At 36.1% G+C, this 23,836-nt stretch overlaps 1 protein-coding gene across 1 annotated transcript; it reads right to left on the bottom strand.

Annotated features, from left to right (window-relative positions):
- Positions 1-608: 608 nt before the first annotated feature.
- LOC311619387 (NKG2-D type II integral membrane protein) lies at positions 609-23,620 on the bottom strand. Its single transcript, XM_084877667.1, has 13 exons — positions 23,500-23,620; positions 22,921-23,019; positions 22,385-22,438; positions 21,719-21,792; positions 14,573-14,825; positions 13,524-13,629; positions 11,857-11,959; positions 10,787-10,894; positions 5,788-5,880; positions 5,544-5,579; positions 4,914-5,065; positions 4,512-4,615; positions 609-747 (listed from the first exon to the last, which is right to left on the bottom strand). Exons 7-13 carry the CDS (start codon positions 11,894-11,896, stop codon positions 630-632), a joined length of 651 nt encoding a protein of 216 aa, XP_084733793.1. The 5' UTR covers positions 11,897-11,959; positions 13,524-13,629; positions 14,573-14,825; positions 21,719-21,792; positions 22,385-22,438; positions 22,921-23,019; positions 23,500-23,620; the 3' UTR covers positions 609-629.
- Between the last annotated feature and the right edge of the window lie 216 nt (positions 23,621-23,836).

Raw genomic sequence — 23,836 nt, 5'->3', positions numbered from 1 at the left:
TAAAGGAGGTGAAGTGTGTGATGGAAGAAGATTGACGTTGGGTGGTTGGCACCTAATACAATATATCGATGATGTATCATAGAATTATGTGCTTGTATCCTATATAATTATATTACTCTGTCACCCCAATAAATTTAATTAACAAAAAGAGAAAGAAGAGGAAACATTGAAACTTTTCCAGGATTATTTTTAACATTAAGAAATATTTCAAAAATGACAAATTTAATAAACCTGCATATACCATTCATCCAACTTTAAGTATTTTTAATTTTCAAATATATTGTGTTTGAATGTTCTAAAAGCATTATTAGCTTAATATGTGTGAATATTTAGAAAATCATGGATTACTATCTAGTTCTACCATATGTATTATCAGCAGTTTATTAAACTTAAAAGGGAGTTTGTTCATCACTCAATAATTTATAAATAAAATGAAACATTGGTACAGAAGATACATTACTTAATTTTTCATTTTTATTTGTTGCAAGGATATGGTTTGTGGCATGTCAGATGAAAACATACTTAATAAATATTGGTGGCATTTTCTTCTGGAAGTTTTCTTCTTAAAGAAAGTCAGAGAATGGAGTTTTTATTTTGAAATCCTTTATGTTTTATAAATAACCAATTCTTCACACAGTTGGCTGCATACAGATGTATGTGTATGGACTTAGACAGTTTTCTGTGTAACCTTTAAAACTTGAACCATAAACTGCACAGGTTCCTTTTGCCATGTCAACCATTGTTAGTCTAGATTAGAGAGGGAAACAAATTATATGTATGACTACATTATGCAGAAATATAAAAATGAAATACAATTTACTTAAATATAGGTGCTGAAATAATATCATTTATTGACCATGCCTGGATTTTTAATTTATAGATAAGTGAAACATCGCCAACTCAGGTGATAAAAGAGAAAATTGCATTCTATAATAAATTAGGTGCTACTATTTTTATACATCAGAAATTAGGCAATGTAGAAAATCTGGAATCTCTTTATATGTGTATCTATCCTATACAATAAAAGCCTAATATGCTAAGTGTCTGGCTTTCTGGTCAGCCTTTCAGCCAATCAAAATGTAATATGCTAATGATATGCTAAGGCCACTCAATCACTTGCTATGGTGTGCACTGATCATCAGGGGCAGATGCTCTAACAGGTAGGTTAGCATGCTTCTGCTGCCCAGCCAATTGGGACTAAGGAAGATGGGCTAGACATAACCTTGAGTCTTCCTATAGTCCCTCCCCAGCTGGCTAACTTTCCGTTTTCCTCCCCAGTTCTAATTAAGCACTGGTGGGATCCCTCAGCCTGTATCCTCTCACAATCCAGGAAGCTTTGGGAGATGTTGGAGAGCTGGTTTCAGTCCTATCGTACAAGACAGGCCGAGAGACCCCAATTTATGCACAGGGCCCCTAGTGTAAAATACAAGCTTTAAAATGTTTTTAAAGAAATATTTGGTTGGAAATAAATTCAGAATTCCATGTCCTGTTTTGTGAAAAATGTACAATATTCTTTAGCTATAATATATGCAATTTTACTTTTAAAAATTTAATTTTTTAAAAATTTTTAAATTATAAAATTTTTATTATAAAATCCTCCAGTATATACAAACATACATAAGGGTGTGTGTCTTGTTTGTGTGTGTGTGTGTGTGTGTGTGTGTGCACATGTGTGGTTAGGCATAATTATACGTGTATACCTATTTTACTCAAGGATTAGAGTATTTTGTAGTTATACAATTAATGTAATACATAGTGATTTGTTTTCTATAAGAAACAGGTAGGAATGATATGGTTGAGGAAAGAATGATGATTCTACTTCCATATGAAATTGACACCAATAAAGGACCGTGACCTGATAATATATATACATATTTTAAAGGAAGAGATCATTATTTCTGTCTACACAGAAACAACTAGCCACTATAAGAAAAAAAAGTTAAGATATATTTGGTAACAGCTCTTAGTTGGTCTCAATCTATGCACATTAGAAGCTCATTCTTTCTAACCTAGCTCTTTTCGTGTGTTTCCTTAATTTCTGTGTTTGTTTTCCTATGCCATTGTCATCACATTGCTGCCAGAATATGGGTTACATGGGCTTTACTTATTTGTTTCTAAATATATTTCTAAGTAAAGTGTGAAGCTTTTAAAGGAGTTATGGTCTATTCATCTCTGTAGTTATCTCTGCATAGTTTATGGAAATGGAGTAGCACTCAATCAGTATTTTTACATTCATAAACAGAAGTTTAGTAGGCCAATTGTTTTGTTTACAAACTGAACTTTTATACTTGTAGAGTGGATAAAGTGACATAAGATGATACAAAATCTTCTTAGTATTCCCAGACAACAAACTCTTTTTTGTCAAAAGTGACATCTCATCCATATAGATCAATTCTAAGTTATACAGGGACACATACAAAATTTCAGAAATAGGACCAGAGGCATGGATAAATGGAGCAGACTGAAAGATCTCAGAAGGCAGGAAGGTTGGGAGATTGGGAAGAGATCAACCAAAGAATATATATACATACTAGAGTCCTGGTGCACAAAATTCATGCACAGGGCTGGGAGGGGGTTCCTCAGCCCCTCCTGCACCCTCTTGCAATCTGTGGCAGCTGGCTCCCAATGCCTGCCTGTTCACCCCAACACCTCTGCATGCCTGCCTGATAACCCCTAACCATGCACCTGCCTGCCTGATTGCCAACAACCACTTGCCTTCCTGCCTGATCGCCCCTCACTGCCTGCATCTGCCTATCTGATGTCCCTAACTGTTCCTGTGCCTGCCTGATTGCCCATAACCACCTCTGCTTCAGCCCCTGCCACATCGGCTTAGTCCAAAGGATGTCCAGAATGATGTCCTGAAGATCATTCGGCTGTCCAGTCTAATTAGCATATTACACTTTTATTAGTATAGATAGGCATAACCCATGGACACGGAAAACAATGTGATGAAGGCCTAGGTGGGTTGGGGACAGGGTGAAGGAAGGAAAAGGGAAAAAAATGGGGGACATCTGTAATAGAGTCAACCTTAAAGAAGATAGACCATATTCTAATCCATAAAAAACAATATCAATAAGTGCAAGTAGATTCAAGTCATAAAGTATGTTTCTTGATCAAAATGGAATTAGAAAATTGATAACAGAAATATCTCTGGGAAATTCTCAAATGTTATAAACTATCACCTGAAAATTTCATGCATCAAAGAACAATGTAAAAGGAAATTTGGAAACTATTTTGGAATGAATGAAAATGAAAATAAATATCTCATAAATGTGGGAATGCTGCCAAATCAACACAAATATTAATAGCATGGATGCTTTGATTGGAAAAGAGGAAAAGTTTCATATTCATATATTAGTTTTTGTGATAAGAAACTAGAGAAAAAAAAGTTAACTGAGTGAGAAAATAATTAAGATCCATATAACAAAGAGGTAATAAGCAAATTAACCATCACACTTTCACACAAGATAGCCATCCCCATGTGGTCACAAGATGGTCACCACAAGAAGACTGACAGGGGAGGGCAGTTAGGGATAACCTGGCCTATAGGGGAGGACAGTTGTGGGGGGAGGGTCGGCCTGCAGGGGAGGATAGTTAGGGGCAGCCAGGCCAGCAGGGGAGGATAGTTAGGGGTGACCAGGTTATCAGGGAAAGGCAGTTCGGGGCGACCAGGCTGGAAGGGGAGGGCAGTTGGGGATGATCAGGCCAGTAGGGGAGCAGTTAGACATCTATCAGGCTGACAGGGGAGTGGTTAGAGGTTGATCAGGCTGGCAGGAATAAGTGGTTAGGGGCCATCAGGCAGGCAGGCAAGCAAGCTGTTTGGAACCAGCAGTCCTGGATTGTGAGAGGAATGTTCCAGATTGGAGAGGATGCAAACTGGGCTGAGGGACACCCCTTCCCCCCTATGCATGAATTTTGTGAACCGGGCCTCTAGTCAACTAAATAAAAATATTGAAAGATGAATGTTAAATAGGCACAGGAAAAATGCTCAATATTATTAGTCATTAGGAAAACGCAAATCCAAACCACAATGAGATACCACTGTACACATAAGAATGGATAATATTTAAGAAATTGATTGTAACAATATTGTCCAAGGTGTTGAGCAACTCCCAAGTTTCACACACGGCTAGCGGGATTGCAAAATTCACAAGCCTTTTGGATAATAGTCTGGCAGGCTCTTAAATAGTTAAATATATATTTATTATAGATCCATCTGTTTCTCTCCTAGGTATTAATGTAAGAAAAAGGAGAGCCTATGTTCATACAAAGTCTTGCACACATATGTTCATAGCATAGTATTTAGCACATAGCAAACAATTAAGCTTACTCATTCTTATGGGTAATGGCCCCTTCCCAAAGTACTAAATCTAGGCCCTAAGAGATTTGGACAGACTCCATTAGCATATGGGATATCCTGGCATTGTGTGAAGGAAAATGTGATAGTTCGGTGATCATAGAAGTAGCTTAGAGGCAAATCCACAACTAGAGACCTGTAGGTACAGACTTACAGATCATCAGGGAGAATGGAGCCATCTTCCCACTGCCAGATTCCGTTTGTTGAATTCTTTTTTAGTCCCATCCAATGATAGGACTTGACCAATTTAAAGAAATCCTGTTTGAAATCACAAATACAGTTCTCAGAATGTTAGTAAGTAGAAGGCTATAATCACTTAATCGTTTTCCCCACAGTTGAGGAAAGTGAATTCTGTTCTCTTTCAGAATTCCAACTTCAACAACACATATATTATATAATACCTGCAATTTTTGTGCATTCTTATTTTTAATACAGAAAATTTGGGGGTTGGTATATCAGAATCCAGTGTCTCTATTTTATGTCAGGTTCATATTCCAGAGAGTTGCCACATTTGGTAGGGCTCGCTATAGGCAGATGGATTAAAACAATACTTCACCTGGTCCTCTTTGCTGTATATCTTCAGGAGACTGGAATTTTGAGACATGCAGGAAGCTTGGCTCTGAAACCAGTTTTTGCTCTCATTAAAAAAATAGTAGCAGTTCTCTTTATAACATAGCCAGTTTTTAGGACATGGGCCACAGTAACTTTCTAGAAAGGGAGAATATATTATTAATTCTGCACTTGTCTGAACATTATATCAGATTTTTCTTTTCAAGGCAGGATAAATACCTTTTTTATTCTAACTCTAAAATTCCAAATATTAGGCCAGAGTGATCATACCCAATGACATACCTCTACGTATTTATAGACAGATATGCCCAAACTGAACTATGTTTTCCACTTTTTACAATTACTCCATTGTAAAAACAAAATAAAATTTAAGAAGCTATAGTGAATTGTGTATGAGAATTCATTTTCCTTTATACTTTCCTTTTATTATAGATATATTGGGATGAGATTGGTTAATAAGATTATATAGGTTTCAATTATGGATTTCAGTAATACATGATCTGTCTTATAAACTTTCCTCTGATACGAATTGGATACATGACTAAACCCCAGTATACACAGATACATACAATTTGTGATTCAAAATATTTTTTTTAAAAAAAAAACTTTCTCTTACCATTCAAGGGAATTGGCTCTGCTTGGTTGAATAATGCTATTGAAATAATCATAATTATTAGAAAGTTATGTATAGTTCAAGCAAAAACAAAAAATAATTGACAAGTTCCTAGACTAATAGCTAATCTATAAAGGCACATTAAATGTTGCTATGGTTTATGTTTCTGTCCTGCTAAATATTAATCCAAGTAATGTATTACAATTGTTAGATCAGCAATGCTATCTATGTCTCTGTTATCACTTACAATTTATGATGATGGCACTCCATATTATTATCATCGCAATAAAACGGATTCCAAGAGCTATAGCAATGCACCGGGTAAGGAAAAATGCAGATACTGATAAGAAAAAAAAAGAGAAAGCATAAAGGATTCTGGTATTTTTGTGTTTAATATAGACGTTAGATTGTTTTCTATGTGGGGGTGATAGTAGTGTTTTTTCCTCATATATTTTCACAGTACAGGTAAAATAAATATTTTGTAAATTATTAAAAATAAAACTATAAAATCTACTATTTTCTCCCATTTCTCTTTAAAAGTTCCCCAGAAGAACTTATAGTTAAATTTCCATTTTTTTTAAAATTTCTGAGATACCAATCCCAAATCCCTCTATTTTAAAAAAGAAAGCACAAAACTTGCAGGTATTATATGTTTGCTGTTTAAATTGAAATTTTGCCATAAGACAGAATGCATTTTCCACAGCTGTGAGAAAAATGAACAGTTTCCCTAAACCCCCTTTTAAAAAAATATATTCAAGAAACTATACAAAATATTTTAGGATCATTTTTACTTAAGAAAATGTCCTAGTGATTATTCTAATCATGTCTTAAGAAGTTGTCAAAATTTCATAAATAATTGCTTGTGTTGTGTTTTATTGGTATACTAGAGACCTGGTGCACAAAATTTATGCACTGGGGGTGGTTGTGTGTGTGGGGGGGTGCGCGGGGGTTCCGCACAGCCCAGACTGTACCCTCTCCAATCTGGGACCCCTTGGGCAATGCCCAACTGCTGTTTTAGGCCTGATCCCACAGGACCTCCCTTTCACAATCGTGGACTGCTGCCTCCTAACCACTCACCTGCCTGCCTGCCTGATTGCCCCTGACAGCTTCTGCCTGCCAGCCTGATCACCCCCTAACCTCTCCCCTGCCAGCCTGATCAATGCCTAACTTCTGCCCTGCCATCCCTATCACCCCAACTGCCCTTCCCTGCTAAGCTCCTCCACCAAAAAACAAACAAACAAAAAAACCCTCCTCTATTGGCCTGTTCACCCCCAATTGCCCTACACACTGTAGGCCTGGTTGCCCCCAACTACCCTCCCCTGTCAGCCTGGTTTCCCTTGACTGCCCTCCCCTGCAGGCCTGGAACCCCCCAACTGCTCTCCCCTGCTGGCCTGTTTGCCCCCAACAGCCCTCCCCTGCTGGCCTGATCACCCACAACTTCCCTTCCCTGCTAGCCATCTTGTGGTGGCCATCTTGTGATAAAATGGGTACAGCCATCTTATGATCATATAGGGGTGGCCATCTTATGTGAGGATGTGATGGTCAATTTGCATATTACCCCTTTATTATATGGGATGAACTAATATCTTATTATTGATAGACTTTGAATTTTTTCCAATGCATATTTAAATTGTTTCTTAGTTTTCACTAAGCAATAATTATATACATAACATTTCATACACACCTGTGCATCTGTTTTAATACCTCTCGAGAAAAATTCCATAAGAATTATTACTGAGTCAAAGAACATTTCCTTTTTAAATTTTTGTAAAAATTGAAAATTTCAGTCCAGAGTCTCTATCAAACTATGTAGTAACAAATACAGATTTAAAAGCCTTTTGCTCACTCTTTCTTTTGCATTAAGTATTATTCAGATTTTTAAATATATAAATCTAATCACCAATATTATTTAAAATTTTACAACTTCGTTTTTCTTGGTATAAATAAAAAGACAACAAAAGATTAAACATTTTGTATTACAGTTGTCATGTGCTTATTTGTATGAAGTAACTTTTTTCTCCCTTTTTAAGTTGAGAATATTAGTTTGTTTCTTGCCATATGTTTTGCAATATTCATCTTAAATTTCATTTTTGTTTTAACTTTATGATATTTAGGGGTGCTTAAATGAATAATAGTTGACTTGCTCAAACCATTATTCATTTTTTTATTTCTTTATTGATTAAGGTATTACATATGTGTTCTTATTCCTTCTTTATCCCCTTCCCTCTCCCCCTCCAATGCATGCCCTTTTCTCCCTGTTATCTGTGACCATTGATTAGGCTTATATGCATGCATATAAGTTCTTTGGTTTATCTCTTTCCCTTACCCCCACCATCCCCTACTTTCCCTGAGGTTTGACATTCAGATTGATATTTCTCTGCCTCTGAATCTGTTTTTGTTCATCAGTTTATGTTGTTCATTATATTCCGCAAATGAGTGAGATCATGTGATATTTATCTTTCTCTGCCTGGCTTATTTCACTTACTATAATGCTCTCTAGCTCCATGTATGTTGTTGCAAATGGTAAGGATTCCTTTTCTTACCGTACCACAGTATTCCATTGTGTAGATGTATCATAGTTTTTTAATCCAGTCTCCTGATGATGGGCACTTAGGCTGTTTCCAAATATTAGCTATTGTGAATTGTGCATTATTCTTTTTGATATTAATAAAACACTTTCATTATTTTGAGTTTATAAAGTGAAGCTTCCATCATAAGTTATATAGTTTCCTTTTTTAATTGGATCTATTTGGTGTGTATATGTGTGTGCTTATGTGTGTGTAATAAATGAGGTAGAAACTCAAATTTATAAAAAATTTTCCTTTTTCAAATGGTTACTGAATTTTTCTAACCCTAGTTAGTGAATAAATCAATGTATTCTTGGTGATTTGAAATATTACCTTTAACATATAATATATTCTTATGTGTTTACATTTTTTGCTACATTCTCTAATCTGTCTTTCCACTCAAACTACATATAAAATATCCCTCTTTAATAATATACTTGAGTATTTATAGTGTCCACAATATTATATTACATTTCTTTTTAAAAAATATATTTTCAATCATTACACTTCATTATGCCTTAAAAACCTTAAAATGAGTTTTTCAAGAAACTGCTATGTTAAACTATAGTGCGTTAGCCTGATTGGTGGCTCAGTTGTTTGAACATTGCTCTATACATCAAAATGGTTTCGTGTTAATATCAGTTGGGTGCCTATGGGAGGCAACTGATAGCTGTTTCTCTAGCACATTAATGTTTTTCTCCTCTCTCTCTCTCTCTCTCTCTCTCTCTCTCTCTCTCTCTCTCTCTCTGAAATGAATTTTAAATATATATTTCAACAGAATCATATTAAATGTATAAATATAGAAAGATAACTTACATCTTTAAACTGTCTTTTATCCTTGAATAGTGTCTTTTTTCATTATATGTATCTTGTTTTATGTTCATTAGTACAACTTTAAAGTAATAAATTTATTTCCAGTATTTTTCATTATAGTTTATTTCTGATTTTTGGTCTTCTAGATATGGCATTTTCCTTTCTATCACATTTTCCTGGCTTTTGTAGTTTAATAGACATTTAATTCTTACCTATTATTTTTAAATAAGTCCACACATCAGATTTTCTTACTGTTTGTAATTTTTTGGCATAAACTTTTAAGGTTTCTTAAAATATTTAAAAATCATACATTTTTTTTGCTATTAATATTAATTTTGCCTTTTATTCTATTTTCAGGTTATTTATTTATTTTTTTCTTTTCTTGGTTGTGTATGTTGGCTAGCACCAACAAAGCAATCAATATTAATCAATAATAATAATAAAAACCATTGCCTTTTTCTAACTATAATGAAAATGCTATTAACATTTATCAGTAAGCATAATGATAGCTTTTGAATGTAGACCTTAAAGTAGGGCTTATATTTTAGTGGTTTTAAAAGTTAAGTTCTTTTGAATTAAGAATTCATATTGAGCCCCTGCTGGTGTGGCTCAGTTGGGTGGGCGTCACCCTGTGCACCAAAAGGTTGCAGGTGTTTTCCTGGTCAGGGCTCATGCCCGGGTTTCAGGCTGGATCTCCACTAGGAGGCGGGTAGGAGGCAACCTATCAATGTTTCCCTCTCACATCGATGCTTCTCTCTTCCCCACTCCCTGTCTCTCTTTCTCAAAACTAATTTAAAAAATAATTCAGCGGAAACCGGTTTGGCTCAGTGGATAGAGCATCAGCCTGCGGACTGAAAGGTCCCAGGTTCTATTCCGGTCAAGGGCATGTACCTTGGTTGCGGGCACATCCCCAGTAGGGGCTGTGCAGGAGGCAGCTGGTCGATGTTTCTTTCTCATTGATGTTTCTAACTCTCTATCCCTCTCCCTTCCTCTCTGTAAAAAATCAATAAAATATATTAAATAAAAAAATAATAATAATCATTCATATTGATTTTTTTTACTCAAAACCTTTTCAACATTTTGCACATGATCTATAATCCTTGATTATTACATACAGCACATTTTCATTCTGATAATTAACTCTTGAAAGTGTTACTACTTGCTAATAATTTATTTTTTAACGTTTAATTCAGGGTGGGAACCTTTTTTTCTGCCAAGGTCCATTTGGATATTTATAACATCATTCGGGGGCCATACAAAATTATCAACTTAAAACTTAGCCTGCTATACTTGGTCAAACATCTAGTTAACTCACCCCTAATGCCTTGGCAGGGCCAGACCAAATGATTTCTCGGGCCTTATGTAGCCTGTGGGCTGGACATTCCCCACCCCTGATTCAATTTAAATTGATAAGTGAGATTAGTCTGTTGGTTTCCTTTTTGTGTAAACCGTTTCAGGCTTCATTTTCAATCATACTCTGCCTTGATGAAGAAGAGAGAGCATATATTCTTCACCACACAGAAACCTTTGCTGCAATATTATTTAAAAGTATACCACTGAAGAAAATTTTGTATTTCTTTTCTGATTTCCATTTATATTTACTCTTCCTCACAGCTAGATGTTCAGTGATCCCTTAGAAATTGCTGTCTCAGTTGTCATTGTTATGATAATCTGATAGTTTTTAAGGCATGGAAAGCACCTAAACTCAATAGTTTCTGCTCATTTTATTATATATCCCAATGTTGTATTAGAATTAATCTCATTTCTGCTTTTGTCATAATGGTAAAGTGAACTCAGTGCTTAGCACTGATAACCACAGAGTTCCCCGTTTTCACCTCAAGACAGCGAATGGAACATCTTACTTACGGTTTTCTCCGCATGTATTTGTGGTCAATGTAGATCTTCTCTTTTGCCATGGTGTAGAAACAGCATTATTTACACGTTCAAATTTATAGCTATGGGATTCATCCGTCTCTGGAGAAAAACAATTTAAGCCAGTGTGAGTCATGGCCTTTCTGTCACTTGGGTTATAAATTTTTAAAGCTTACCTTGCTATTTCCTTTTGAAGGATAACATCAAGTTAGTTTCATTTTATGTTAGTTCATTATTATGATTTTTTACACTTTGTAGTATAAATAAGATTATATTTATTCAACAGCAAAATATCTTTAGGAAGATCTTATGTGCTATTAAAACTAGTTAGTTCTTTATGTGTAATAAAATCTAACATTCAAATAAGGACACAGTATATTGAAAAAGATAATGCCTTACTTAGGGAGTTATACATGATTGCTTTACAAAGGCCATTTACTAAGTTAATAACTTCATAAATTGAACAAAAATGAAAGAAAGGAAAGAAGGAACAAAGGATATCAGTATAACCTGGCATGGCTGTTTTCAAAAGTAAAATAAAATAATGAGCACTTACTCGTATTTTCCAACATATAAGACTACTTTTGAAACAAAAAAAAAGTCAACCGAAAATTGGGGGCAAAAGACCAAAATTGCACAAAAATTACCTGCAGATCTTGACGGCAAAGTAAGTCTTTTCTTTGAAGTGGGGGATTGTCTTATACAGCGAATATAGGCCTAAACCTATGTTTTAACTGTAAAATTAGGGGGTCTTCTTATAAGCCGGAAAATACGGTAGTATCAATAATGTCAACCACAATACAGGCTAGTGTGTCTAATTTTACTCATAGTGAAGGATATACAAAGAATAAAATAGTACAATCTAAAGCTTTAGGATAGTGACAAAGAATCTTGCTTCTGAGCAAAAAAAGGTAACTCTTGAAGTATTATAGTCAAACTTTCTAAATATGTAAAAGCCTTTTACAAATAAAATGCTTTCCTACACATTACAGGCTTGTATCAAATTGTGGGTGGGTTGAAATTATACGCAGGCCACACTACATATTTATGTGGAAAGTACATACCCGCGCTGTGTGGAGCCCACCGATCTCGGACCAGCCCCATCACCTACTTACGACTGTTTATCTACCACAGAGACGAATCCAAAGCCTTCATTTACAAACATTCCTGAATAAAATAAAATCACACCTTTATTAAACTGCTTTCTGAAATGAGCCAGTCAGAGGAAGATAAACATCACATGATCTCACTCATTTGTGGAATATAATGAACAACATAAACTGCTGAACAAAAACAGATCCAGAGACAGAGGAGCATCGATCAGACCGTCAAACATCAGAGAGAAGGCAGGGGTGGGTGGAGGGTAAGGGAGAGAGATCAACCAAAGGACTTGTATGCATGCATATAAGCCTAACCAATGGACACAGACACCAGGGGGGTGAGGGCATGAGTAGGGGCTGGGGTGGGTGAGGAGGCCATGGGGAGATAAGGACACATATGTAACACCTTAATCAATAAAGAAAAAAAACGATTTCTGCTTCCTTTCTGTGTAGTGATCATCTATGTTGATCGGAGAAGTGAGAATACAGAAAAATTTCTCCCAGGCATCTATAATAATAAAAACATAAGAATTAAACCGGACAGCCAAATGACCTTCCAGGTGTCTTTTCAGACAACCTTCCGGATGAAGCCAGGGGTGTGAGGGTTGAATCAAGCCACCATGGCTGTGAGGGCTGAGCCCCTTGCACAAATTTTGTGCATCGGGCCTCTAGTATATATAAAAAAAGGGAAGAATAAACATGAGGATTCATATCAAGCAATGTAAAATTACTTCTAAATTTATTTTTGTTATAAAATAATAAACAATTATTTTTAAAGTGTAAAAAAAAATGAGTTCATTTAAATTCACCTACTTTAAGATACTTAATTAAAAAATGTTCCCATCATTGATATTGAATGATAGTTTTTTTATTTACAATTTTATTTTATTTGGTGATAATTGCTTCCTTTGCAAGGCAAATTTGGGTAAGGTACATAAATGAATTTTTGTTGAATGTTTTTCTTAGTACATATTAATTCAACTTCTGTCCCTATCATCCTTCTCCTTATTTACAACAAGTTATTATCAGCATTATCATTAACAAAAGTAATCTCACCTTTGTTCAAATAGTAACATTGCCAGTGTCTAGACTCTAGAAGAACTCTCAGAAAAAAAAGACTGCTATTTAATAAATATGCATAGTGTTTGTATTTTAAAAATAAAACTAGTTTAATATTTAAACATGATAATTGAAAGCAACAGATATAATTTTATTTTACTTTGTAAGCAAAGTTGTCTATCATGTAAGATGAGTGCCTTGCATAAGAGCACAAAACTCATAAAGATGAGAATTCAAATTGAAATTCATTTTTTTACTCCCAAATATAAAGAGTCATTCTTCTGGTTTTGCTTAGAGAAAAGGCTCATCTTAACTTTTGATTCTTTGAAAAATGTATCCTACTTATCTATCATTGAATAAAGTGAGAAAAGGCACACTTTGGAAGTGATAGCCTTCCTTGTCTTCAGTAATCCTATTTTAATACCTAAGAAATAATTAGAATTACTTTGTTGTGTAATTATTTTTGGAAATATTTTCTTGAGGTTTAAACCTCAAGAGTTTCTCATTTTTTGAATAATAGTATTAGAAACACACACACACACATGCACACACACACACACACACACACACACCTGATCAGAGAAGGATCGTCCCGCTTCTTGTGAAAAATTGAAAGTGGTGCAATGTCCTGAGTTCCCAGTTGAGAAATGAAACAAGAGATGTTCAGTCAACTTTGATCTAAAAAAAAAATGTGACGTTATTCTAACCTCATTTTCCTGTTGAAAAAGAAAAAAGCACAAATCTTCACTACACAGAAAATATTTCTAATTGGTGAAATAAATAGGTCCTAACAGCATTTTATGACTTTGAAATGTTGATTAAAAAGTGATAAAAAGTGTCCCAAGGTTTTGAGAAAGTTGGTAAGATTACATAATCTCTTTATGAATCAAAATAAAAAGTTATAAAAAATGGTGGTAAATAACTGTGAAAGAAAACAGAGAAGAAAATTAAACTTTTTAATCACCCTGTGCACATAAGTGTGAATGAAATCAAATATGCTGTATCATGTAAGTTGGAATTATAGATATTTTTTATGTATATAAACATATATGTGCACAATCACAAAGGCCTCTAGTGTATATATATATTGATTCTTTAAAAAACTGTATGATACTTATATATCATTGAATAATATATATATATATATATATATATATATATATATATATATATATATACACACTGGAGGCCTGTTGCAAGAAATTCATGCACAGGGGTTGTCCCTTAGCCCAGCCTGCTCCTTCTCCAATCTGGGACCCATCAAGATTGGGCATAAACCGGCAGTTGGACATCCCTCTCACAATCTGGGACCCCTGGCTCCTAATACTCGCCTGCTTGCCTGTCTGATTGCCACTAACTGCTTCTGCCTGCCAGCCTTATCGCCACCTAACCATTCCCCTGCAGGCCTAATGACATCTAACTGCTTCCCTGCCAGCCAGATCACCCACAACTGCCATCCCCTGCTGGCCTGATCACCCACAACTGCCCTCCCCTGCTGGCTCAATTTCCCACAACTGACCTCCCCTGCTGGCCTGATCACCCACAATTGCCCTCCCCTGCTGGCTCAATTTCCGACAACTGCCCTCCCCTGCTGCAACCCACCTCCTCTGCCAGAACCTACCTCCTCCCTGTGAGGTGGCAGTGACACCGGAACCGGCCTCTTCCAAGCTGCATGGAGCCATGGGACCCCCAGGCCTCACCACGTGGAGTGACTGCTGGGCCTTGCCTCCTCTGAGTACACAGTCATCTTGTGGTGGCCATCTTTGTGGTGGCTATCTTGTGGCGGCCATCTTGTGATGACGTTGGACGTGAGGGCACGAGGACCACCTAGACTTTTGTTAGTATAGATGTCTACATATGTATCCATACATGATCTAACAATGAAAATATAAAATGTATACAAAATAAAAATTCTATGATAAATCATATGTTTAGCCATATGGTCAGTTGTGGCCATTATTATTTCATTTTTTTATATTGGTGGGTGCTGCAGATCAATTTCTTGTCCCTTTTATGATTTTTTCTTGTGAACATCACTTATGATATTACTTCTCATTATTATTCAAATCCATACCACCAAATCTTATGCAGAATAAAAACATAATCAATGTCTGAATGTTCTGATTTTTAGCTACTACTAATTTGTGCTACCTTATTAAATGATAAGGAAACTGTCACAGATAAAGGAGCCTAAAGAAATACAATGACTAAATGCAATGAATGAGATAATGGACAGAAAAATAACATTAGGTAAAAACTAAGAAAATCTGAATAAAGTAATTTTTTATTTAATAATAGTGCATCAACATCATCAGTTCACTGTGACAAATGTACCATACTAATATAACAATAAATAAGGGAATCTGAGTATATAGGTTATATGAGAACTTTCTGTACTACTTTTATACTTTTTTTTGTAAATGTAAACTATTCTGAAATAAAAAGTTTATTTATAAAATAATTGGAACTTCTTTTGAATGTTATAATAATAATACACATAGGTCACTTTGAAGAAGAAAACTGAGGGAAACAACTAAAAAATTTGTCACTCATATTAACTCTCACTAAACACGTACTCATGAAAACAAAATTTAAATCAGTGAATCCACACTTTATTTAATCATTGAGATAATTTTAGGCAATCAACTTCAGCTAATAGAATAAATAGACTATATTTACTTTTACAATATGTGTGAGATAAAATTAACACAGGCACAAGTTGATTCTGCAATGTTTGATAAAGCTAGAATAATTGTTACGCAATCAGTAGGTTACATAAAAATTTTGCTTATGGAAAACACAAAAGGCAAATAATATATCCACAGGAGAGAAATAATGAATTTTCAAGAAGGAGATCATTACACAAACTCTTTCAATCAGTAGGGGGAAAATGAATAGTTGTTATTTTTTTTTCCACTAAAATTAAAATTATCTTGATACTCAGGATGAGAATATGTTCAGAAAAAAAAGGAAAGCCAATCTCATTTATTAAAATTATTACAACATCCCAAAACAATACCAAATCAAATCCGTGAATATAAACCCAATATAGATGATCAAAGTGAGTTTATTTCTTCATTGAAAGAAAAACTATTAAATGTAACTTTCTATAGAGTAGATTAAAAGTGGAAAGAATTTGCATATATCAAGATGGAAAGCACATTCACTATAATTCAACACCTTTTCATGATAAAAACAATCTTTAGCATATGTGCTAGGAACTATATCAGCGATTTTCAACCTTTCTCCATCTCACAGCACATACAGACTAATTACTAAAATTCCATAACACAATTATATAAAAATTGCCAATCTGAAAAAAATATATAATTTGATTCATTCACATAGGAAGGTTATTGTGTTGGCTGTTATTTTTTTGACAATATAAAGAAAAAGAGGTCAGTGCCCCTGAGTAAATAGATATTGCATGTTTAAAAAATCCTTGCAGCATGCCAATATGGATGCTGAGACACACTGGTTGAAAATCTCTGATCTATATAAACATCATTGGTTTTTGAGAGGAAGTGTTTTTTTTACTATTTATTTTAAATTCAATTTATTGAGGTGACATTGGCTAATAAAATTATATAAGTTTCAAGTGCACATTTCTATGATACATGATCTGTGTGTTGCATTGTGTGCCCACCATCCCAAGTCAAATAGTCTTCCATCACCATAAACCTTTATTAACCCCCACCCCTGTTGTCTGTGTCTATGAGTTTCACTTTTATATCCTACTTACGAGTGAAATCACGTGGCTATTAGCTTTTTCTGACTGATTATTTCACTAAGTGTAATATCCTCAAAGTCCATTTATGTTGCTCCAAATGGCAGTACTTAGTCTTGTCTTATGGCTGAGTAGTATTCTATTATGCATATTTCTTTATCCAATCATCTATCAAAGGACATTTTCATGTATTGGCCACTGTGAGCAATGTAGTAAATGGCAAAATCATTCTGAACTTCAAGATATTAGCAGTCTTTGAGAAAATCCTGAAGCCAAAGTGATTTATTTATTTATTTTTAAACCTTTATTGTTGAAAGTATTACATATATCACTTTTTGCCCCCATTCACTCCTTCTAGCCCATCCCAACCCTGTGAAAAGCAGAACATGTCTACATTTTTCACAATAAACAGGTAGTTCCTTCTCTGATCAAGGGTGTGTGTGTGTGTGTGTGTGTGTGTGTGTGTGTGTGTATCTAATTGTATATATTGAGAAATGATCACCACACTAAGTCTAGTTGACATCCAATTTTATAGATTCTGGGAGAAACAGCCTATCTAATAAAAGAGTAATATTCAAATTGACCATACCTCCACTAAACACACAAGCCAGGCCCACCAGCCAATCAGGAATGAGTATGCAAATTAACCCAACCATGATGGCTGCAGCCACAAAGAGAGCAGGAGGGAGGCTTGGGTTTCTCTGGCAATGGAGGAAGCCTTGCTTTCTGCCTGCCCTGGCCTGCCCAGGCCTTCACTCAAGGCAACAAAGTTTCAATTATAAAAGATAAATAAATCCCAGATACCTGGACCTCCACTTGGGCTCTGGGGGGTGGGGGGGAGGAGGGGCATGGCCGGCCTGCAAACCACCACATGCCCTCGCCAGACTCCCTACTCCCCAAGGTAACCCCCACCATGATCTGGGACACCCTTCAGGACACCCTTCAAACCAGCTGGCTCCCACCCATGCACCAGGCCTCTATTCTATCTAATAAAAGAGTAATAGGCAAATTGACCATCACTCCAACACACAAGATAGCTGCCCCAATGTGGTCAAAGATGACTGCCTCAATGTGGACACAAGATGGCCACCACAAGATGGCCAGCAGGGGAGGGCAGTTGGGAGGTCCAGGTCTGCAAGGGAGGGCAGTTGTGGGCAATCAGGCCAGCAGGAGATTGATGATTCTCTCTCATTGATGTTTCTAACTCTATTCCTCTCTCTTCCTCTCTGTAAAAAAATCAATAAAATATATTTTTTAAAAAACAACAAAAATGAATGTATGTAGAAACAATAATTTGACTACAAAAATACATGTATGGGTCTCATGTGTGCAAATTTATCTGACCTCTTGAAACTACAAGGGAAAGAAAATTGTACTTTCCAAAGGCCTGGTTTTAAATCATTTGAGATCCCCTCAATTAAGAAATTATTCTTCTTAAGTGAGAATACCACCAAAGCCAAATATCTGCCTTCTTGGCAAATGCGATACAATCTAACTTACATGGCTGAGAACGTGTTAAGCTCTTCCTGTGTTGCTACCATCAAGGGAGGAGATAACAAGACCACAGTGTAACTTTGTTATATGAGAAACAGTCCTCCCAGCAGAATGGCCACATCAAGTTGTGACACTAAAACTTCGTGGTCAGAAGTGTTTACCGGATAGTTGACAAGAAATAAAAGCATAAGATGCGTGGTTTTGAAAAATTCAACCATTGTAATTTGACTTTTCTATAAATGTATTTAATCTAATGAGGACATGCCAAAGAGACAAATTCTAAAATTCATATGATCAATAAAGTAAATAAAATGAACTGGAAGAAATAGAGCTGAGTCTGGGTATGCATGGGCATACCGAATCAGAAGTGACAAGTTGAGCAATATAACAGCAAATAGTCTGCAAACATACTTTAACAGATATGTCTTTAGAATCTATTTATTCACAACCTGACATATTTATTCAGAACATTCAGTGAGGTATAATGTACTGGGTGGGGCATGTACAGTGTCAGCTAGAACATTGCAACGGGATGAACACATGACAGAGATCCCATAAATCTTCAATGTATACTTTGATGGAACAGGAAGTAGAACAAGTCAGCATCTTGGCAACTAATATTGTTTAGCATAATTTCCTGAGCTGGTAGTGGAGAAATTTCTTGGCCCCATCTCAGTTGAAACTTTCCATAATTCTAAAGAATAAGCAATTCTATTGGGATGTAATTTCTTTCACAAAGAAACATTTTCATTACATTAACTTAGCCCATGCTAGATGACTTCAATTTTGTTTGTTTAATATCAATCTGTCCTATATAATAAAAGGCTAATATGCAAATAGACCAAATGGTGAAGAAACCAGTTGCTATAATGTGCAGTGACCACCAGGGGGCAGGTGCTCAATGCAAGAGCTTCTCTCTGGTGGTCAGTGTAATCCCACAGGAAGAGTGCCACTCAGCCAGAAGCTGCACTCATGGCTGGTGAGTGCAGTGGTGGTGGCAGGGCAGAGCTTAGGATGGTATGGGGAGCTGACCTACGCTGGCAGTAGGATATCTCCCAAGGGCTCCCAGACTATGAGAGGGTTCAGGCTGGGCTGAGTGGGACACCCCCACCCAAGTGCACAAATTTTGTGCACTGGGCCTCTAGTATATAATGGAACAGAAGAAAAAAATTTCCCTTATGGTATTATCTTAGAATTTATAAATAGTCGTTTAAATAATAAATCTTTTCAAAATTCCTCTGAAGTAAATGTCATTCGCGACATACAAATTAGATGACTTCAAATTTTTATTAGTATCATGGTGTTTTTATTTTTTTTTTATTTTCTTGCATTATTTTCATTTACAATTTGTGTGTGTGTTTTGAAATTTGATGGAAAAATGTATCCGTAACTAAAGATCTTGAGGAATTTTGGTATGTTTTGTTTTAAATGTGTGAATCTTAGAGGGAAGCCTGGAGTAGGTAGGTGGGGAGGGAGAGATTAACTGAGTAATTTATATGCATATATGCATAACACATGGGCACAGACAATGGTCTGGTGAAAGCCTGAAAATGGGAGTAGGGTGGTGGGAGTCAATGGGGGAAAAGACAAGGGGGAGATCTGTAACACTTTCAACAATGAAGATAAATTAAAAAGTGAAAAGTGTTTGGATCTCTGCCCAACCACCCCCAGTGAACAGTGTCAAAGGAAAATATAGAAGGATCACTTAGTTAATTTTGAGTTCACATTGACAAACTTTCTGAAGGTCCAGAGGCAAGGTGATGAGAAATAGAAAGTGTTTGTTGCTCCAGTGGGAGCCAGTTCCAGAGAATTTGGTAGTTTTTCCTGAGGAAAGTTCAGAAGAAAAGAATCTTATATCCTGGGAAAGCCAAAGTCCACCTCAGGAGCAGGTGCAGGATGAGGAAATTAGGGAGGATGACCTTTGCCTTGCTCATGAGAGTCTTCTGTTAGGTAATTTGAAGCTGACATTATGGATATAAAGGACCTATTAAAAGATTTGTGCATGCTAAAACTGGTTTGGCTCAGTGGATAGAGTGTTGATCTTCGGACTGAAAGGTCCCAGGTTCGATCCAGGCAAGGGCATGTAAATTGGTTGTGGGCACAAACCGGTGGGGGGTGTGCAGGAGACAGCTGGTCAATATATCTCTCTCATCGATGTTTCTAGCTCTCTATCCCCTCCCTTTCTCTCTGTGAAATATCAATAAAATATATTTTTTAAAAAAGATTTGTGCATGATAATTCATGAGCAAGGAGATGTGATAGATAGCATAGCAGGAAAAGTTGAAAGTGCAAGAGTGCATGTCCAACAAGCCAACCAGCCACTGTCAAGGACAGCAGAATATCAGAGAAAAGGATTCCTGCATGTTGCTGTGCAATGCCCAAGCCATTAAAGAAGTACAGAATCCTACAGAGTGGCTACCAATGAAGAATAGAACAAAACTCTTAACATTTATATTTTGTGGCTATATTATCATTATTTTGCCTCCGGTTTTAATTTGTATGTTGAGATTTTGGATGCAGTTTTCAGTAATAATAAACAAAGAGAATAATTTTTGAGCAACTTTAAAAAAAGATTTTTTAGTTACAATTGATATCCAGTGTTTTGGTTTCAGGTGTACAGCATTTTGATTGGGCACATGTATACTTTTAAGGTGAAAATCCATCTGACACCATGCATGGTTACTAGAATACTAGAGGCCCAGTGCACGAAATTCATGCAAAAAGGGGGTTCCTCAGCCCAGCCCGCACCCTCTCCAATCTGGGACTCCTCAGGGGTTGTTCTATTTCCGGTTTAGGCCCAAAACTGTCAATAAGACATCCCTCTCACAATCTGGGACAACTGGCTCCTACCCAATCACCTGCCTACCTGCCCAATTGCCCCTAACTCCTCTGCCTGTTGGCCTAATTGCCCTGACCTTGCCCCCCTACCGGTCTAATCACCCCTATCTTGCCCCCTGCCAGCTTAATTGCCCCAACCTTGTCCCCCTGCCAGCCAGATCACCCCTAACATCTCTGACTGCCTGCTTAATTGCACCTAACTGCCTTCCCCTGCAGGCCTGGTCACTCCCAACTGCCCTCCCCTGCAGGCCTGGTCCCCCTCAACAGCCCTCTCAAGCAGGCACTGTCCCTGCCAACTGCCCTGCCCTGCAGGCCTGGTCCCCATTCCAACTGTCTTCGCCTGCAGACTTGATCACTCCCAACTACCCTCCCCTGCAGACCTGGTTGCTCCTAACTGCCCTTGCCTGCCAGCCTGGTCCCCCACAACTGCCCTCCCATGGTGGCCATCTTGTGGTGGCCATCCTGTGTCCACATGGGGGCAGCCATCTTTGACCACATGGAGGAGGCCATCTTGTGTGTTTAAGTAATGGTCAATTTGCATATTACCCTTTTATTAGATAGGATGGGTCATTTAAGTTTTTAATTAAATTATAATACCTTCAGTTTCCTTGATGTATAGTAAAATCAAGTAGCAAAGTTTACATTAAAAAAAAGCATTTATAGAAGCATGGCTGTCTATAAAATAAAATGGAAACATTTAAATCTTACCATTTCTTCTTCATTATCTATGTAAAGCAGGCTAGAGTTCTTAGAAGCACAGGCCTTTAAACTCTCATTCCGTGCTTTTTTTTCAGTACAAATGTAATAGCAATTTTTGGAATATGTCAACCAATCCAGTGGGCAATGACCACAATGATTTGCAAAAGAAAAATTATAAATGTTTAACGGAACACATTTTGAATAAAAAATTAATCTACATATATGCACAGATACATACATATCTGTGCACAATATCTATGTACATTCACAGGCTGATACATATACCAACTCAAAGAGAAGGATCACCCCTTATTGCCTAATTCATGTGCTCACATAAAGAAATAACACATAGAAAAATATTCAATCTCTAATATCTGGAAATCATTGAATGAAACCACTTTTTTTAGAATAGCAATTGGATTTTGTCTCAACATAATAGAGCAGTAGGAATTTTCAGATAATTGGCAATAGTAGTTATGGTGATTTTTAAGTAAATACTTTTTCTTATTGTTGCATAAGAAGAAATACTTCCTTTATAATTATTTGTAAATATTTATTGCTCATTTTAAAATTTATGTTCTCCCCACTGAAAGGGTCTGTTGTCATTTTCCCAGCTTGTAACAGAGACAAAATATAAACTTTTCTAGTATCAGAACTTTGAAAATCATTATGTACCTTTGAGGATCCTTGTTATTTGGGAATAATTGTTCTTCGTCAGTTTCCCAATATCTTAAAAAAATAAAAAGTAATTAATCTAAATGAAACTTAACAATTTTTATTTTTAGCTTGAAGTCTTTTTAAATATTGTCTATGATGAGAATTATCTGTTAACAAAATTGATTTTAATAAGAAAAAAGAATAAAGTAATACAGACTTAGGGAGAAATTTTTTAAAAGCCTATGGGAACAAACTATACCATCACTTATAGTATTGACTTACCCAATATAAATAATAAATTTGTACTTCTCAATAAGGTCTTTTGTATTCCTATAAAGTATGTGTTTAAGTTATGAAGTAAGAATATATTAATATATGTAAAATATTTTCTACAAGTCATTCTATCTCTATGCACTTGACAAATTCGGCATAGCACATTTATCTAAATGTAGACATTAAAATTAGAATTCTGTTCTGTAATACCGTTTTATGAAATCCTTAGAACAATCAGATCCTTTAAAATTATGTCTCCTTGAAATCTTCCAAAAACTTACGAGGCATAAAATGTATCGCTCTCACTACACTGTACATCATGATAAGGCAGATAACTCCCAGGACACAAGTAAAGACCTTCTCTGGAGGTGATGGTGAATCTGCAGGAAGAGAAAGGAGAGATGGAGACGTTATTTTGACAATTTACATATAATAGAACCCACATGCACAGTGAATCATATATAAAGTTGAACCCCAAAACCATATCTACCAGTGGAATCTTCCTCTCAGATGAACCATTTCATTTTCACAATTCTCCATGAGTTGTTGGTCAAAGACGACACCTTACAACAATGCCTGAATGAAATTAGCCCTCAGATTTCATTTTAGAATACTGTGTTCCAACTTCAAGCTCTGGCTTTTACAAATGAAAAAACGTGAGCTAATTCCCTACTCCTTTGCACACCTCTGTATTCCAGCTGCACCTCCTAGGACCCTTACACGTGTGTCTATTAAATGTGTCACCTTTGCTTTAGTCATCCCTGTAATTCCATGGAAGATCTTGAAAAGCACTGGGAAGTTTATTCCCACATAGAATACTTACTGTTCAGTTGGTACAAAGGAGCTACTCATGCCCTTACCTTTCACTTGCTGTCTCCTTAAGTCCTTAGCCAGATTCATTTCTGAGTCATTTTCTTGTTGGACATCCATCTTTGAGGCTGAGTAAAGACAGGATGGTGTTTAGGGTAACAGTACTTAAGTATTTAACAAATGATGTGAACAATGACAAGAGCCTTTGGGGGTGGAGTGTGAGATAAGTAACAGTACTCACTTTGCATTTGACCAATGTGAAATCTTGTTCTAACTTACATAGAGATTGAAATGTGCTTCATGATAGAATAATAGTTCTTAAAATGATATTCTGTGTTTGGCATATTATTGTTTGAAGCAATGAAAAGTAAATTATCAAAGAATAAA

The sequence above is a fragment of the Pipistrellus hanaki genome (genome assembly GCF_964339955.1).
Source record: "Pipistrellus hanaki genome assembly, chromosome: 3".
In the NCBI taxonomy this organism is placed as follows: domain Eukaryota; kingdom Metazoa; phylum Chordata; class Mammalia; order Chiroptera; family Vespertilionidae; genus Pipistrellus; species Pipistrellus hanaki.
Note: the sequence above shows the minus strand (reverse complement) of the source record. Positions and strands in the feature narration are given on the sequence as shown.

What these genes read in the sequence shown, in the direction of transcription:
- LOC311619387 (XM_084877667.1), bottom strand. Translation starts at nt 11,896, where the DNA reads ATGGGGCTGGTCCGAGATCGGTGGGCTCCACACAGCGCGG. An exon ending in AAATACATGCGGAGAAAACC is followed by an intron (nt 5,881 to 10,786) that starts GTAAGTAAGATG and finishes TTTTCTTATCAG; the next exon opens with TATCTGCATTTTTCCTTACC. An exon ending in AGAGCCAATTCCCTTGAATG is followed by an intron (nt 5,066 to 5,543) that starts GTAAGAGAAAGT and finishes CTCCCTTTCTAG; the next exon opens with AAAGTTACTGTGGCCCATGT.